The sequence below is a fragment of the Micrasema longulum genome, unplaced genomic scaffold (assembly GCF_059751315.1).
Source record: "Micrasema longulum isolate JH-2025_06_02 unplaced genomic scaffold, ASM5975131v1 h1tg000519l, whole genome shotgun sequence".
Lineage (NCBI taxonomy): Eukaryota > Metazoa > Arthropoda > Insecta > Trichoptera > Brachycentridae > Micrasema > Micrasema longulum.
The window spans coordinates 16,337-34,837 of NW_028277716.1; the positions used below are offsets into that span (position 1 = coordinate 16,337).

Below are 18,501 nucleotides of genomic sequence, written 5' to 3' on the forward strand. Positions count from 1 at the left end.
CAGCATTTTTTTAAAGATAATTTCCGAGCTATCTCTCTGGAATCGAACAATTAACTTTAATGTACATATAAAATGTATTGTGTATATGTAATACCAAACTCCCTAAAGGAATACTGTTGTAAAAAAATGTACTTTTACATATAGTTTAAGAAAAGTTAAATGGTTATTTGAAATAATATGTGTACTATTCTTGTGGCAGTTTACAATTCGTCACAAAGATGAAATAGAATAGAGGTATTTTAAATATAAAATAAATATATGTGCGGGATTGGACACTAATGAACCCTTTTCATCCCTGCTTGGTTTGCATTGAATGTGCGAAAAATCCCAAGCTATTTTGTAACAAAAAACAATATATGCATCTTGTTTTTTTGGGTTATTCCGTGTAAGTTAACTTACTTAAAAAAGATACATATTGACAACAGTGACCACGAAAACCCACACACCTATTTAAATAATACCTAATTTACATTTGTTTTAAATCTGGTTTTGGTGAATTAAGTTAGATTAGCAAAAATATCACCACATTGAAATATGAATCAGCATAATATGAAATTTTATGGGATTTAAAGGGTTATTTAAAAAAATTCAATTTCGTATTTTAAATTGAATTTTTTACAACTCTTATGAATTAAATTTTTGAATGTGATATGACAAATTTTCCCAAGATCTAACTCGATATGATTTACAATGTTAAAGGATGTCTTATTGTATGTATATGTTGATTGAAGTATTTACTTATAATATGTTAAGCAGTAATCAATGTACAACCAGCATTCAATTTACTTATACTAAAATCTATTCTTTTTAATCACTATGTGGAAATGCATATGGTATTTTTTTTATTATAATTTTTTTGATATATCATTAATTATCACTAGACAAAACCTGTAAAATTCAAATGTAAATAATTTGTAGTTAAATGAGCATATGAACACAAAACTACATAGATTGGAGGTGTTGAATTTTTCATTCTCTTAGATAATTATTTTAGAAAATGTAAGATAATTCTTAGTAACTAGCATGGAAATTCCATTGACATTGAAAACTTTCTGCAAATCGTGGCCAAATTAATATAGCTTGATGCTACGCATGTCATGAACATAAGATATCTAACTATCTGTATTAAAAAGTCTATTTCTAAAATGGCTGTTTCAAAAACAAGCTTATAATAAAATGCTATAAAGATATTCAAATCATATAATTAAAATAAAATCACTTTGTTTTTAACCACTTATTATTTATTTAATTACTAACCAGTTTCAGAGCTACACATGCTTCTTTATTAACCTATACGGGATCACCCAAAAGCAGATGATACATATTGATAACAGTGACAAAATCTACACACCTACATTTAAGGTATTAAAAAAAAAGTGATTTATAATCATGCGATTAATTTTGGTCGATCTTGTCAATTATTTCTAAACCATTGCTGAATAAGTCAATTGCGCTGAAGGAAGATAGAAAAATAAATGTTAGTGATGCAGGCAGAAACGTACATATTATTATGACATACTTAGGAATTAATTATGGAATCTAAGAGTGTAGCAAGTTCCTTACTGATAAAACTGCTGGAGACATTTTTTCATTGGCTTAATTTAGTCAAAATAAATATCTTTTAAAATCTCAATCTTTTACCTCCAGTCTATGTAAAATGTATTTTTTAGTATATTGCGTGCATGTACATACCAATTTTATTAATCAACGATGACTATTTTTAAAATTCATTTTCGAATACGAGTGAATGCTGTTATTGTATTAACTTGCATAAAAATGTAAGTAGATTATTTTCTATGACAATTATTGTAATGTATTTCCTAATGTTGTCTACAAAATGGTTGTATTGAAATTAAATAATAAAATGTTTTTAATTATACAAAGCGATTTTTATTTTATTACAGATATAATTATTCTTCTTCTTCGTTTTTTCATGGCCTTTTCACATCTCAACTCCGGTGTTCTGGCCAGTGTCGAGATTTATTGTTTTTTTTTTTACATATTTACACATGTGTTAGTAATATAGTATATACAAGTTAGTATGTTAGTATTTAATATAATATATACATATAATAAAATACATATAATAATATAACATATTTACAGCTTTACACCATTTATAACTATATATTTACATAGGATTTTAAATACACGTTTATTGGGTGGGGACAAGAGAGTTAGAATTCATTCGTAAATAGAACCTGCCATATGTGTAATCAGAAATTAAATTGTATTGATATTAATAACATATCTTTAACTTCCTTTACTTTAAATTTCCAAAAATAATTCAAGTTATGATGTTGCGCCTTGAATCCGCAGCCTATATTATGCAGGTGATGTGCAGTTCTGTATGTAGGCGCATAATAAATGAACACTGTATGGTCAACTATAGTTGTATTATTTATTGTAATGTGCAACTGTGTGACCAATATTCATTTACATTTCTAGTAATATTATAAGTTTTGTATGATTAGTTATTTTATGTTATGTATAATTTTTATGTGACAACATTTACAATAACAATATTATGTGGAAGCCTCTAATTGGACTTTATGATATGTATTTATGGTATAATTGATTCTTATAAATGTATAAATGTCTGTTGGCTTTCCAATAAAATAAAATAAAATGAATAGGGAATGGGATATTAATATCAGGGAGGTCGGATAGGAAATCAGGATAACAATCATTTATGGGGCATCCAAAAAAAAAACATGGTTTATATTCCTTATCAAGCTGACATTTGCAAATGACAGAGTCCCGGACATGGATTCTGAACAGGTGAGAACCATTGAGCAGTGCCCAATGCGCATTCTGCATATGGAGGATGTCTCAAACTTGTTCAGAATCACTTTGGAAAACCAAGGATTTTCTGTTACATTTGGAAAAGATGTCTACCCTTGGCTTGGGAGGAGGCTACCCAATATTCTTGCCATGTGTGAAGTTGCTTCTCCTTCGTCATAACAAGGAGATCACCCAGTGGTAGTAAATTACCGTAGGCAGGATCCCCGGAGTGGACCGCCTCCTTTGCTAACGCGTCCACTTTTTCGTTTCCCGGAATACCTACCACAATGGCTAGGGATCCAGGACATAACAATACTCTTATTGGATGCCTCTGATAAAGAAGAAATCGAGTTTCCACGCAGAGCTCGTCTTCGGGATAAGAGGATGGAGGGGATTTGATTTTTTGTAAGGCACTCAAGGAATCCGACAGGATTAGGTACTTGCTATATTGTGAGCTTAAGGTGAACTTGACAGCTTCTCGGATTGCGATACATTCTGCGGTAAATACAGATGCATTCTTGTGCAATTAGTACAATCTTTGAAAGTTGTCGTCTTCACAATATATAGCAGCACTCGTATGGGTTGGCGAATCTGACCGAGATCCATCAGTGTAGATAATTTTCCAACCTATCTATCTTGACGACTGACAGATATAATTATAATTTTTCCCCTAAATTTATAATGTTACAATAAATAATATTTATATTACGAAAAATAAAGCACATTTTCGGTCATTCTGAACTTGTGTAATAACAGTGCTGAACAATGTGCAATGTTTCATATCAATAATAAAGGCAAATTATGTTTCAACAAAGAATTCATATTTAAATAGAGCTTTTAATAAAGAGCACTGTAATCTATGCTCCAAAATGGTATTCTACAATGCACATTAGGATCCTTATACAATAGGTAGCTTTAATTGTCTTTAAAGTAAAATCAAATTCTCTGTTCTCATTTTTGAGAAGGGAATATGGAAGTCTAGGCATTTACAGGGCTTATGACCTGTCATTGGCTGGTTTAAGTGGCCACTTTACACACTGTGTAACATTCACCATTCTGCCCATATTTGAACATCCACATTTCCTCAACTCTTCCATCTGTTGACTTTTTTGAAGTAAAAGAGCTGAAACCTTTATCACGTGGGTGAGATTCATCCGGCTGAACCAAATCACCTACTAAGTGTGTAAAGTGGCCACTTAAACCAGCCAATGACAGGTCATAAGCCCTGTAAATGCCTAGACTTCCACATTCCCTTTTCAAAAATGTTTTCCCTCTCTGTTGAAATAAATTTGAATATTTATTTGAATTTCAAATGAAAGCATAAGTAAATAATAGATCTTCTGTTCAGGGTAAATTGTTTTTAAAAAATCATAAAAAATACACAGCATACACTCTTTATAGTGAAACATTACCTGTTTTATTGTTGTTAATTTATTTTATTTTTTATTTAATTTACATACTTAATACAAAAAAAACTTAAGAATATTGTTTCATGGCACAGCCTAAAGGTTTAGTAGAGTTGGAAATAATGCACGATTATTATTATTCTAAACAAACATTTGGACACGGCACTTGGTATCTTTTAACCTTCTTCTGCATGTCCTGAGCTAATGTGTGAAGCAGAGTCGTGTTCCTCCACTCGTCTGACCCATCGCAACAATCGCAGATGCCATCGTTAACACGAGATGACGGAATCACACTTTCCTTGCCACCGTAGTGTCGAGGTTGGTACTTACAATAAAATACCCCCAAGTTACATGCGCCAGTTCCAGGTTCGTCGCTGCCATCTTCTGGGCAGTCACAATAATCATCATTCACGAGAGAAAAGTCTATTTCCAGCATAGATGAGAAACATGTAAACATTCCGTTTGCGTTCGGTTTGTATTTCGGCAGGTCGGACAACCTGGTACCTCGCACCAGACCCTTATCGTCAAAAACGTTAGTGATTTGTAAAGCAAATGGCTTCGATGTGTAATATATCACTCTGGCCTTTTCTTCAATTTTCGACTCCGACTTTGAGAGTTGAGACATAAAAAGAAATTGGTAGAAAAAGAAAAATAGTGCGACGATCAGAAATATAATTAAAACCCAACGTTTTTTCTGTCTAAATATTGAAGATTTGTATATGGCATCTTCCCGTTTGAAGAATATATTCTTCATTGTCCTTTTCAATTTCTTATCATTATAACGTTGAAGAACACTTAAATATTTCATAAGTAATATTATAACTCTTGATGCGACAGTTCCTTAATTTTTTTGTGTACACTGTAAATTTTTCAAACAATAACAATAAAACACTGCTGATTTAATGACAATCAATTGTTCAGTTGTAGCAACGTATTTTAAGAGTATTTTTGTCAAATTTCAGCAGTAAAGTAAAACTTAAATGTCAACAAAAAGCAAACACGTCAGCTGTCAGTTGGCGTTTTGTTTAGTTTTGGTTTTTGGTCACAGATTACAGATATCTGTTTTGGTTGGTTTTGGTTTTTGGTGTTTTTTCTTGCTTTCCTTTTCCGGCTTGTTTATACACAAATTTGTAGATTGCTGTTTTGTCGATAGCATCCGAAACAAAATCTGTTTTATCAACTATGGCTCCCGATTTGACGGGGTTTGGAGTCGTTGTCACCTGTCATAAAATAAATTTAGTAATCCGATTCTCCGACCGTGATTATTTACGTTAAAAAACTCATCGAGGAGAAATGGTAGGTTAATGACGTATTGCGTTTAGTTGTGTAACACTGCATTTTCTATGTTATCTGTCACTGCGTCTTCACCATATTGCCTTATTTATATGTATGTATGGCCCCAGATATTTCATAACATTGCACCACATGCTGTAATGTTTTGTATATAGCTAGAGTATTTGAAGGTCGCCGCTCTAACGTGAAAGATATCTCCGTCGCGCTTTGGATACATTGAGAATTGTCTCGCGAGTTGAAGTAATTCGGTGTTTTTTTTCCATTCTAGTCCGGCGAATCTGGTACTTCGCAAGCCGGCAACGGCGAGTCTTGCGGAGATTCTGATGGTGAAGAGCAAGAGGATCCATCTTTCTCCTTGGAAAAGTTAAGCCTAAGCGATGTGAGTCGATCTGATAGAAACATTGCATTATTTTTGTTTCACATCTCAGTTAAGTTTATCAATATCCCAAAGAAACTTTGCAGGAGAGACAAATATCTCCATTATTTTGTTGAATTTAGTTTTTTTATTACTAATTTTTCTAAACAGTTTCTATGCCAAAAATTAGGTATATACCTAAGCATTACTTTACATAAATTTAAAATTGTTTTACAAAATAAATGTTATTGTAAATAAGGGAACAACCGTAGAAGTGCAATTACCTACCTCAATTAGAGAAAAAAAGACGACGATTTTCACTTTTATAACTAAAATACCAAGAAAAAAAAGTAGGTCTGTTAGCGAAAGCTGCCGCGAACAACACGCTTACTCATTGGCATCAATAAACGCATGGCATGACGGCACACGGCATATGCATTATGAAAATACTCTTGGTCTCTCTCGCGCCCAGACGCGCTTATGAGCGTGACGGAGACAACCTGCTTTGTTTGTTGCGAATGATATGCTGATAAAATATATACAGGATGCTCCTGTGTTCGTCGGAACCGGTCGGTAATCAGCCATCGATCAACCAAAGCGAACCTTTTATGATCTGTGTTTTTTGTTTGTTTAGTTTAGTAGGAGGTTAGAATGAGTTATTTTGTAAAGGAATTAGATCTGGAAAAGCACTATCCTGCGCCTACCACCATACCACCCAGAGCTAAACCTAATAGAGTTACCGTGGAATATTATTAAGGGTAATGTTGATTCACAAAACATAAAGTTTAACTTAAAGATAGTTGAAGAGTTATTTCAGAAAGAGACTGAGTCCATTACTGTTGATATGTTCAGGGACTTTCAGTCATTTTTTTATAATCGATTACTCAGGAATGCAAAATTATGTAGATTGTTTTAAGCATATAAATAATGGGATTTATTGTTTATCTATGAGTGTATATACAGGGGTTCTTTAAACCCTGTCACATCCGAAACCACAATGATCAGTATGGGCAAGAAAACATATTAGCATATTTAAAAAATATTTAGGACAAAGAAATTAAAAAAAAAAAAAACAAATGGTTGCTTACCTCTGTGGGGGAGAAGTGAGGGGAGCGCTGCGCAGTATCAGACTCCCCCCTCCCCTTCCTCGTTTCTGCCCTGCAGAGGTAAGCAACCATTTGCTTTTTTGATATTTTATTTGTTCTAAAAAAATATTTGAATGTGCCAATATGTCTTCTTGCTCATACTGATCATCGTGGTTTCGGATATGACAGGGTTTACCGAACACCTGTATATATTTTCTCGAATATAATTTGTGTTATTCGTTTTAATTACCCTGCATTAACTTTTATTAAAATGAACAAAATATTTTTCGAAAAATGTACTTGTGTAAAAATAAATAAATATATTATACTTTCTTAATCTATCGTTTTTTCATATGTACAACCCATAGAATTATAATATACAGAAGGGGCAAATCATATTTGAATACATCGGACTGTGCCCTAAAAACCACCTACTTTGCCCCACTTTCACCACGCGCATGCGTAAAGTCGCCGCGTTCTGTCGCCAGATCGCGAACAAGATTATCATAACACAAATGTAAGATTTGATATTTAAAAAAAACCAATTTGTTAATTTCTCTAAAATTTTATTGTACCTGTGGAAACATTGGTTGACGCAACTGAGTAGACAAGTAAAGGGTCATTTGAAGAGTAATTGAACTTTGAACATAAAAAATAAAACTATTTTTTTTACATAAAGCTGATATTTTCATGTCACGTTAAATAATACTTGATGTCATTATGTTTTAAAGATAATGTCGGTTAAATGTCCACCACGGCATTGTTTAATCCGAGAGGTCCAATTTTCATTAGTTCTCTCATTAGATGAGCAAAGTAGCGTAAACAATTTGACTACCCTGGCAACACTAACAAAATGTCCGTTTTGTTTTCTTTGACAATCTGACAGATGGCAAAATAATTCAATTCTTAAATAATTGATTTATGAATTTGCTACTTGCACACGAAATGTGATCCCATCCTGTTTCTTTTTGATCCCAACAGTAATACGGCAATTCCAATCGGGAGTTGCGTACTGAGCGACGTCTACAAAGGAACTAATGGTCAAAACGTAAAACTAATCATTTAGGAGTAGTTTGGTCACCTTCACTTTAATGTGCGTATGCGGTTTCTGGACTACTTTTAATTCTATGGTAAAACCCCTAATCTAACATAAATTTATAAGAAGATAGCTCATTCAGTAAAAATTGAATATTACATTTTTAAAATCATCATAATGTTTTTTAAAAATGCATTTGTGTGAGTTTTGCAAACGCACCAGCATAATCAATAAGTGTTTTTTTTAGGCCAATCTTAATGGATCTGTAGAAGAAGCTTTGTCTACATTCCGACAGCAGTGGCAGAAGGAGTTAGGTTCCCCGGCCAGACATGGGGCTAGTGGCCTCAACAGTTTGAACAAGCACAACCTTAAATCTGATGAGGGAAATAACGATTCCATAGATGAAACAGACGAAGAAAAAGTATGTATTGCGATTATAGTTTATTCTATGATTTTACTTTTACACACCTCGGTCAGATTAGTTAAATTTATTTTCAATTACTTGGTTTTGTTGACTTAATTAATTAACATAATTTGTGGGCTGGTTTGGTAACCATATAGGTGAAGCTTTTGAATATTCACTTTTTATTTACTTTTTGTATATTTTGTGTATTGTAATATATACATCTTTAGACAATCCGCCTTGTGGTCTAATGGTCTTAGCGTTTGCCTAATATGCAAGAGGTCTCAGCTTCGATTTCTGATATGGTTGACATAAAATGTTTATTTAAAATAATGTTTGTACACTGAAATATTTCAAAGTCCCTGATCAAGATACACTGCAGTTTGGGTACTATGGAAAAATAAGTATGCTTTGGTTCTAACTTTGTTGCAACAGCCAGGGAAAACATTTTTGAGAAGATAATATGGAAGTCTAGGCATTTACAGGGCTTATGACCTGTCATTGGCTGGTTTAAGTGGCCACTTTACACACTGTGTAACATTCGCGATTCTAACCATGTTTAAACGTCCACATTTCCTCAACTCTTCCATCTGTTGACTTTTGTGAAGTAAAAGAGCTGAAACCTTTTTCATGTGGGTGAGATTCATCCGACTGAACCGATTCACCTACTAGGCAACGCCTATATATGAATAAAATCTACATCTTTTGACATAGATGAAGATTTTATGTACAGCCCTTTCATAAAAAACCAGCTACACCATTAAAAAGAAGCAAAAAACCAATTTTGAGAACAAAGGAAGGTGTTATACAGGGTGTCCTTTAAACCCTGTCACATCCGAAACCACGATGTTTAATATGAGCAAGAAGACATATTGGCACATTAAAATAAATTTTTAGAACGACTAAAATCTTAAAAAATAAAATATAGGAAAAAAACAGATGGTTGCTTACTTCTGCAGGGGAGAAACGAAAAGAGGGGGGAGTCTGATACACCACCAACCGCACGGCCGCGCCCCCCTCACTTCTCCCCTGCAGAAGTAAGCAACCATTTGTTTTTTTTTAAATTATTTTTTTTATTTTCTTCATTCTAATTATTCTTTTAAATATGCTAATATGTCTTCTTGCCCATACTGATCATCGTGGTTTCGGATGTGACAGGGTTTAAAGAACATCCTGTATTATCAATATTTGTACTGGCGTTCAAAACTTTATCCCCAGATATCTCCTTTTTGTTTTTGTCACACAACACCTTTATCCACTCATGTCTTCAATTATTTGTATATTTTGTTTAGGCGAAAAAGCTGTTTTTGAAAGGCGTCGATCACGAACAAAACGGAAAACTTTACGAGGCCATTCAGTTCTACAAGCGTGCTGTCCAGCTGATACCAGATATAGAATTCAGACTCTACGAAAGTACTAAAATGAAAACAAAGGGAGGTAGAGAAGAGTCACCGCAGCACACTCCAGGTACCAATAATCCTTCTATTATTCATCGCCAATTCTCTATAGCGCATCCCAACTGCGGCCAATCTCGATCCTTTGATGACTCACGAAGCCAACACGACCAGTCTTACGCTTCTAGGGACTGATCCCTTTTAATCTAACATTTCATTTCAACCTTGTTAGGAATCGAACCCAGGACTTTAAGCATTGTAGGCAAAGGTGCCAACGAGACTAGACATGTTGTTGAAAATACTCTTTCAGGGTTCTGGTTTTATTTCACACCTAGAACTGCATTTTTCAGTTGGCGAGGAATTACGTGAAAACTAGCAATTAACAGGAATATATACTTTGTTTATTATATGAGAAATATTTATTTGGAAACAACAACAGACTGGACTGGGCCAGTGATCCTTTGTTCTTTAAGTTTCGTCTTAAAGTCACTGAATGTTTTTTTTAATTCTAGAAAGTATTAATACACCTAATATAAAGGAGAGAGATACACCGTGCGATGATGAATTTGAGAATGAAGATTTTTTGGAACGTATTGAAAGAATTGTGTCAAAAACAGGATGCTTCTGCCAACCAGAGTATGAACAGAGGGTGAGTCCTTTATATAATATATCAATCTACACAAGTTAAATTTTGGTCTAAAAATCATACCGTATACACACTTGATATGGTCCCTCTTGCAGGTAACCTGCTCTCTCAGCCAGAGTAATTTATCTCTATAAGTGCAGTGCACTGCCAAGTAAAAAAAAATATCGACCGTGTTCATGTCCACAATTCTGGCAAAAGAATTTAAGTCAATAATGTTTACAATTCAAATCCTCTTGCTAGAATGTATATAAGACTTACGCAATTGGTTTAAAACACATTTGAAATAGTAAAACCGTTTTTTCCAGAATTGTGGTTTAATGCCTTTGATCGAAACAAAGTCAATGTATATATAAATAATTAATATAAAAAATATGTAATATAAAGAATCAAGGATTCATTGCAACACTATACTTGTGCAATATTATATTCAATACTAGCGCCAAAAGATCTAGTGATATCGACTCTAGCAGTCAATTTTCTTATCTTGTCATTTCACGCATGTGCTAATTTTGTTTTGCACAAGCTTTTACCCTCAATTTGTATGAAAAATACCCGATCTGGTAAAACCGTGGCTTGAAGGGAGAACACAATATATGTAATACATTCATATGTAATAATTCATTTAATGAGCTTCATATCTGCGCATGCATGTATACTGTACACATTTTGTAACGTCACTTTGAACATGTGCACTGATAAAATATTAGTAAGAATTTATGTGAATTATCTAGGTATGTATAATGTTAGTGTGTATAAAACAGTATGCAAACAAAAATAATGGTGGATTTAGCGTTCCGATACACGGGCTGTCAATGGACATATTATTATCCCCGTTTACCATGGTAGACTTATCATATTATGATCTCATTAATCCTTTCAGCCCTAGTGTTCATTCAAATATACATAAATTTTAAGATTTTAAAGAAAAACGTAAATAAGATATTGTTATAAATTTAATATTACAACCAGAATTATTTTCTTTTAAAAAAAAAATTTAAATACAATTCTATAAAAATAGGTTTCATCTAAAGTATATATTTTTTTTAGAAATAAAGGAAAATGTTACAAAAATGTATGTGATTTAAAATGCTTGTATTTTTTTTCAAAAACAAAAAATTAAGATTTTGATTCGGCCACATTCATGTTCAATTTATTACCTTTAAATTATTACAAAAAAATTTAGTTCAATACTTAGTCTTTAAATGAGAACCCAGATACCTAAGTTTAGTTTAAATTTGAAATGGCATAATCTGCCGGTCTAAATGTAATTATATTTTAATTACATAAAACTTATAAGTATATTTTTTAATAGAAAACCTTTAAAAATTATTGATTTTTATCTAATTTATGTTTTTTTATTTTTTTATTATTGCGCGATTTGAAAAAAACTTTAGTTTTAAAATGGGAAAATCGTATGATTTCCTCATTTTGCGTGCGTTTTACCAGACTATAGGCTTATTATTCGCTGAAATCAGCATTCAAAGATACTGAGGTGGAAAATTCCTGTCATTCTTACCATGTGTTTACTGCCACTCGCCATTTTATCTTTTACAGTTATTTTTTGTTAGTTTACACACTTTCTATCATAATTATCTTTAATATAGAAACATACATGGGGGTGATTCAGATACCCCTCAATATGAGGCATCTACATTTTACCTTTAAATGTCACTTCTCTGGCCATCCTGCATATATAAAAATAACACGTAGCCTCTATAATACACAATGATATCTTGAGAATATTTTTTAAAAAGTAAGATAATGTTATAACGAAAATCTCCCTCAGAGACGTGAAAAATATCAGGCATAACCATCGGCAGGTTAGTCCTGTATATTGGACCTCCTGTGTATTATCACGACCTTCGTTGGACTGTTTCACCCATCTCCCCATTGAATCACTTATTGCATGTTCTCCATACACCTCACAGATGTGTTTGTGAATGTGGACTAGTTAATGGTTCTTCGTATTAACTAAACGATTTACAGACATCAGCAAGTGGTGGGATTTTTAATTTTATTCGGCATTTTAAACAAGCACCACGAAGTTTACAAAACAGTCCATAATGGCGTCCTCCTTCTCAATAGGTCAAAGGGTAAGTACCATGCATGCGCGAAACAAGAAGTAGTAGCAAGTAAGAAATACAAATAAAACTTACTTTCTGGATATGCCTTTAGTTTAAATTAAAACACAGTGTATTAGATGTGCACGTATCAGCTTAATGCTGCTAGTGTAAATAATTATAATAATACATAATTGCAAACTTGATTGTTTTCTGACATTCACGGAGTATTGTTCCAGAATGCTCACATATCCTGCTTGCCAGTGGAGCTTGTGCTGTACCTACTCCGCTGGGTGGTCTCAAGTGAGCTGGACTTGCTGTCCCTCGAGCGCTGTGCAGCCGTGTGTCGAGGGTTTTATCTCTGTGCTCGTGATCAGGAAATATGGCGGCTCGCTTGTATCAAGTAAGCATTAACATGGAAAAAAAAACTGTTTTTGAGTCTTAAAAACATTATACGGACAGCAACAATGGTATTTTTGACCTGCTTGTAATGCGGTGCATAAGGCTGAGAATTTAGGTGAGAATAATGTGTAATAGTATGTGTGGTACAGTGTGCTCAATATTACAATAATGTATGTATTCTTTTAGAAGTATTATTTGAAAACAAAAAATATATGTTTTATTTGCTAGAGCTTTTATTTGCTAGTGCTTTTTTCTGCTGTTTTGCTGTCTGGGGTTTCAATCTTTGTATGTTAACCCGAGTATTGGCTACGAATTTTCTATGGGGTTTAAATCAGGGCTATTTCCAAACCACAGCAATGACAAAATCCCCATGTTTTCTTTAACATTAGTTATCTAAAAAAAAATGCATTTAAAATATCGACTACAGATATATTACTGAATATTTTAAAAGAAAAAAAAACCCTTCTGGCTTGATGGCGGGAACCAGAGTCGTGCGCACATGTGCGAATGGCAGCAAATCGTGATCGTGGAACGACGGATGTGTGAAAAATGCAACATTGACGTTTTGACATTGATCTAAAAAAAAATTCATAAAGGCTTTTTATATTCCAGGTTTGGAAAAAAAAAAAAAATATAGTATCACCAATCCAAGTATCAAAGGATGCACTTTTGTACCTATCGAGTTATGACAGTGTAAAAAAAAAAATAACCGTTCTCATCATGATGAATGATTTTAAATGAGTTCATAGTCTTAGGCTTTCAGTGTTCCCTCCGCAAAATGCAGCTTAGTATGAAAAACACCCGATGATCATTTGGCCTCCCGGTTTCTTCACAGTTCTCTGAAGACACTCATCACTGTATTGATCCCCAATCCTTCGCCTTACATAGTGCATGCCATTAAACCATCAGAATTTGATCCCATCCAAAATCATCTCATTCGTCTTCCACTCATTTTGAGTCCAATTTTTGCGAGCCAAATAACAACTAAGTAAAATATTACCCGCTACCCCTATTCATATAAATTAGTACAAAAAATAGTATTACTCGGAATTATACCCGATAGTTACATATGTGATCGCTACTGTATGTTGTTTTTTGTTGACAATGAAAAAAAAAGTGAAATGTTTTTAAAGAATTAATTTAAATTAAATGTATTTAGATAGTGGACTTTTTTAAGGAACTTTGGATTTGCCTTTTGAGGGGGAAAATATAAAAACTCTCCCAACAAATCTTTTGTTATATTTAAATATTATATCTTACTAGAAGTCAGGGCTTTCTTTTTCTGAATCTTGTGTTTTATGGTGAATCTGTTTATATTTTCAGAATTTGGGGCATTAATTGTGGAACACTTAAAGCGTTTGGTTTCTCCAGCTGGAGAGAAATGTTTATAGAACGGCCGCGTCTCAGGTTTAACGGATGCTACATTAGTAAGACAACCTACCTTCGTCACGGAGAAAATAGTTTCCAGGACCAGTTTTATAGGCCGTGGCATCTTATAGAGTACTACAGGTACCTGAGGTAATCAATTTACTGTTTCTCATAATAGCTAACATTTTCTGTGATTATTAACAAATAGCATGTACGTTGCTATTTGTTCATGACGAGGTGTTTATTTTTATTATTTGTCAATAGACTAAGCCAAAAATTTTTCTGAATATTTTTATGTACTTTTTCGTAGTATCATCGCTATGATTTTTTTAAAGTTTTGTAATTTTGAAATTACTCCGTGACCTCACGAGTTGTTGTCGGTGAGTTGTGCTGACATTTAAAAGTAAAATCCCGTAGCACCAAAATACACAAAACGTTGAAAATATCACCATCATCATCATTCCTTTACCGCACCTAATGGTGCATAGGGTAATGCATTGGTACACCAATCGCAGCGTATCTTGATCAATTTTGCTACATGAAGGTAAGATGATCAGTCTTATGCTTCAGACTATGAAATATTCTGTTGTGAAAATACCCTTTTAAATAAATATTCCATTTCAACCATGTCAGGAATCGAACCCGAGACCTATTGCATGGTAGGCAAATGCACTGACCATTTCACCACGAGGCCGAAATATAGCTACCTGAAAACTGGAAATCTATCACAACACATAACAGCGCTGTAATTGATTGGTTGATTCAGTAAAGTAGTTCATTTTCATGAATTTTTTCAAACATTTTAGAGAAATTTTAATGCAAAATTATGTGCTCTAATTTTTACAGCGTATAAGAAAACATTGTTTTATATCCAATTTCCTGTAGCACTGAACTTCCTCATTCCCTACTGGAGTAAACTCTCCCTCGTAAAAAAAGACAGTTTGGGATCTACAAATTTTATGAGCTTGGCGACGATATGTTTGAATAAATCATATGCCAAACCTGTTGACACATTATTTTATTGCAGGTTTTTTCCCGATGGAGTTGTATTGATGTTGACCACAGCTGATGAACCATCTTCAGCTTGTGCTCTGTTAAAACAGAAATATGGCCGAGCTCAGGGTGTTCTTTTTGGCCATTTTAGGTTGCACGGAGATAAGGTAAGAATACAAACTTCTCCCGCGATTGGAAACTAATAAACAATGTCTTGTATATTATTAATAATTGAATCGTACACTATGTGGTCAAACATTTTATAAATGTTTGTATGTTTTGCATATAACCACTTTCTGACTTTTCTATGTCTACCGGTTTTGTCAGGACACAAATTAAACTAACATGTAAATTCCACTATGCACCTTCACCACATAATTTTTACAAAAATATCAAACCAATGTGCTGATAGGACACATGCTATTAGAAGCTGACACCAAAGTGGACTGATTATCATTTTTAAAATTTTTAATCTTTAATAGTTGAGAAAAAAGGGGAAGGGAGGATGTGGTGGTGGTGACCATTACAATAGATCATCGTATAATGGGCTACATACATTGGATAGGTTATTTGATTATTGATTAACCATAATAAGAGAAGTCTCTACAATAACAACTTCTCTGAATTCGCAAATCACCTAAATAATCTTAATTAAGATACAGGAGCTTAAATCTTACATACAAATAAAAATATTTCACACGTGCGACTACTATGGGTACAGTTCAATTTAGTAACATAGATAAGTCGTTAAGTGATTATATACAAAATATTCACTAACATTTATTGAAATATTTGGTATTTTCTACTAATAATAAAAGCTAAGATGTAACAAAAGTTCTAAAAATATCCTAATTTTTAGGTAATTATTGTTGTGAAAAAGCAATCACCAATCCAGAATAAGCCGCTCCAACCTTCCAACACCAGGTTCAGGCCGAGGAGGAAGGATAATAATATGCAGGAGAATAGTTTTGAACAAACATTTCACCTGGTAAGTTTTTAATTTCCAATACCTACTCGTTCTTTCAACTTTTTCAATTTAACTGTTCAAACACAAAGTGTTTCAGTACATACACCTGCATTTTGCAAATTTTAAAATCCAAAATTGTACATATCATCGTGATTGTAGAATAGTGGATGTGCGAAAAATTTGACATTGACCTTATTTTGTATTTGATCTTAAAACGGTTTTTTAAAGGCTTTATATCACAGGTTTGAAAAAATATGTATGTGCATAACTAACCCAAGTATCGAAGGATATACATTTGGACTTATCAAGTTATGACAAAGTGTAAAAAATAAATTAATCTGCTCTCATGTAAACTTGAATAAAATTACGTGCGTCATTGTTCTACGATCATGACGATATTATAAAAATTATATCATAGAATATTATGTTAAATAATATGAACAAATAAGATAAGAAAATAAAGAATTATTGTTATTATTAATATCATACTAATGTGAAATAAGTAACGACACACAACAATGTTAAAAATATAAAAATAAATGTGGGCCGCGTGCTGAGTTCGTTAGTGTAGACAGCCTGGTGTTAATTAACTTCGTTTGGCGTTCCCAGGTTATCCATGGTTTATACAACGTGCTAGTATACAAACAAATATTTACATCAATACATTAAACTTTAAAATTATGCCATTGAGATCTAAAATTGTTGTTAATATTATGAATTGTTGCAGGAATTACAAATCCAATCGCAACGTTCTCGGCTTTTCACTTCCCTCGTCTGGTGCGGATACACGGTATTCATTAAAAATAGCAATGGAACGGAATCTTCCAGCTCTTTTGATATTGTCAAAAGCAAATTTCCCACATTTTGGTTCTCCAGGGTCAAAAGTTACCACGCTGAAACTGACAGTCCTCTTCAATAAATTAATTTTCCCTGTCAAGCAAGATGGCGCGGAAAGGGAAGAGTGAAGTCACCAGATGGCATAATGATTATGCAGTATAATTTGTATGCAATCCGGTAGGACTACCCTTCTCTACTCTTTCCCAACGGTAATGCATACACATTTTGCTGTCTAATTCGACCATTTGCACAATAGTTTTTAATTTAAAAGTAATGCGAAATTTTGGATTGTAAGACTGTTTACTCCAAAGAGAACAACTGGAAAGAGGAACATTAAAAAGTTTTTTTCTTGGTTGTATAGTAAGTATGCCCTCTAAAAAGAATATGGAACCATATTTTATTTCAAATTTTACATATTTTGATGTATTGTATATTCAATTTAGAAAAATGTACAGTAAAACCTTGTTTTTACGTTCCTTGATTTTACGTTTTCCCGCTTTTTACACCGAAATATTTAGGTCCCATTTTTTTCCATACATTCTCATTCAATATTCCCCCCAATTAACGTTTTTTACGTTTTTCATAACCCAGGTTTCACATCGAAATTTTTCCATAACTCATTCGATCTGTCAAAAGACGAGCCGCGCGCCGCCGCGTGAATGGAAAATAAAATCGAGGTAAATAAAAAAATGTGTAAATTATTGTCTCAAACTAAATTCAAAGTAGGTGCAGTGTAATTGACCATTTTGTTGAAGTGTCTAATTTTTACATTTTACTAAATAGTGACATGCAGTTGACGCATGTTTAGGAAGATTAGTCTTTGCATCAATAAATTACGATGCAGAATGTTTAAAAAATTGGCAAAAGAAATATTATTTGATGTTATAAACATAATGTGAAAAGGAGATAGTTTAAACAGTTATCTTATAAGTGTGAAATTGCCGCGACGTAAATGACTGTTGTAATTTTGTGGTGCCGTACTAAAAAAAGTGATACCATATAAATAAATTTTCCCAATATTTGGGGAAAAATTCGTTGTATGCATTTTATGCAAATTCAATTTTTTATTTTCGTGTTTTAAAGGTTAAGTACCCAGATAAAATTATTTAAACATGTTTTTTTTTAATTCAATAAAAAATAACATATTGCAGTATTGCTTGAAAAAATACAAAATATTTTTTATTAAATCATTGGTAAATATGAATAATCCCCAATCATGACAGTTCTTACAATTTTTCTGCAGCATATTTAGTAGTCTTGTACACTTATTATATTTTAATTAAATTTAATTTTTCCAATACATTTTTCATATCCTCACTTTAAAGTTTTCCTCAGTTTTCCACTTTTTTGCTCCCTTGAAAAACGTAAAACGGGGGTTTTACTGTATTTAATTTCATTAAATTTCTGTTTTGAATATCACGGATTATTATCTAATAATTAAAATTTTTAGGTAATATAATATATTTTTAAAT

At 32.9% G+C, this 18,501-nt stretch overlaps 1 protein-coding gene across 3 annotated transcripts; it reads left to right on the forward strand.

Moving 5' to 3' along the window:
* Nucleotides 1-5,338: 5,338 nt before the first annotated feature.
* Nucleotides 5,339-18,202, forward strand: LOC148280879 (F-box only protein 9). Of its 3 annotated transcripts, XR_015822481.1 has the most exons (11): nt 5,339-5,486; nt 5,752-5,862; nt 8,207-8,380; nt 9,655-9,829; nt 10,269-10,405; nt 12,702-12,865; nt 14,188-14,382; nt 15,260-15,392; nt 16,085-16,213; nt 16,920-17,547; nt 17,621-18,202. XR_015822481.1 is itself a non-coding variant. In XM_088227642.1 (10 exons), the coding sequence occupies exons 1-10, from the start codon at nt 5,484-5,486 to the stop codon at nt 17,109-17,111; spliced, it is 1,413 nt and encodes a 470-aa protein (XP_088083768.1). In that variant the 5' UTR covers nt 5,339-5,483; the 3' UTR covers nt 17,112-18,202. The 3 variants fall into 3 exon arrangements, 1 of the variants encoding a protein (XP_088083768.1); XM_088227642.1 differs by having other exon boundaries at nt 16,920-18,202; XR_015822482.1 differs by lacking the exons at nt 16,920-17,547; nt 17,621-18,202 and having other exon boundaries at nt 14,188-14,384; nt 15,261-15,392; nt 16,085-16,210.
* Nucleotides 18,203-18,501: the final 299 nt, after the last annotated feature.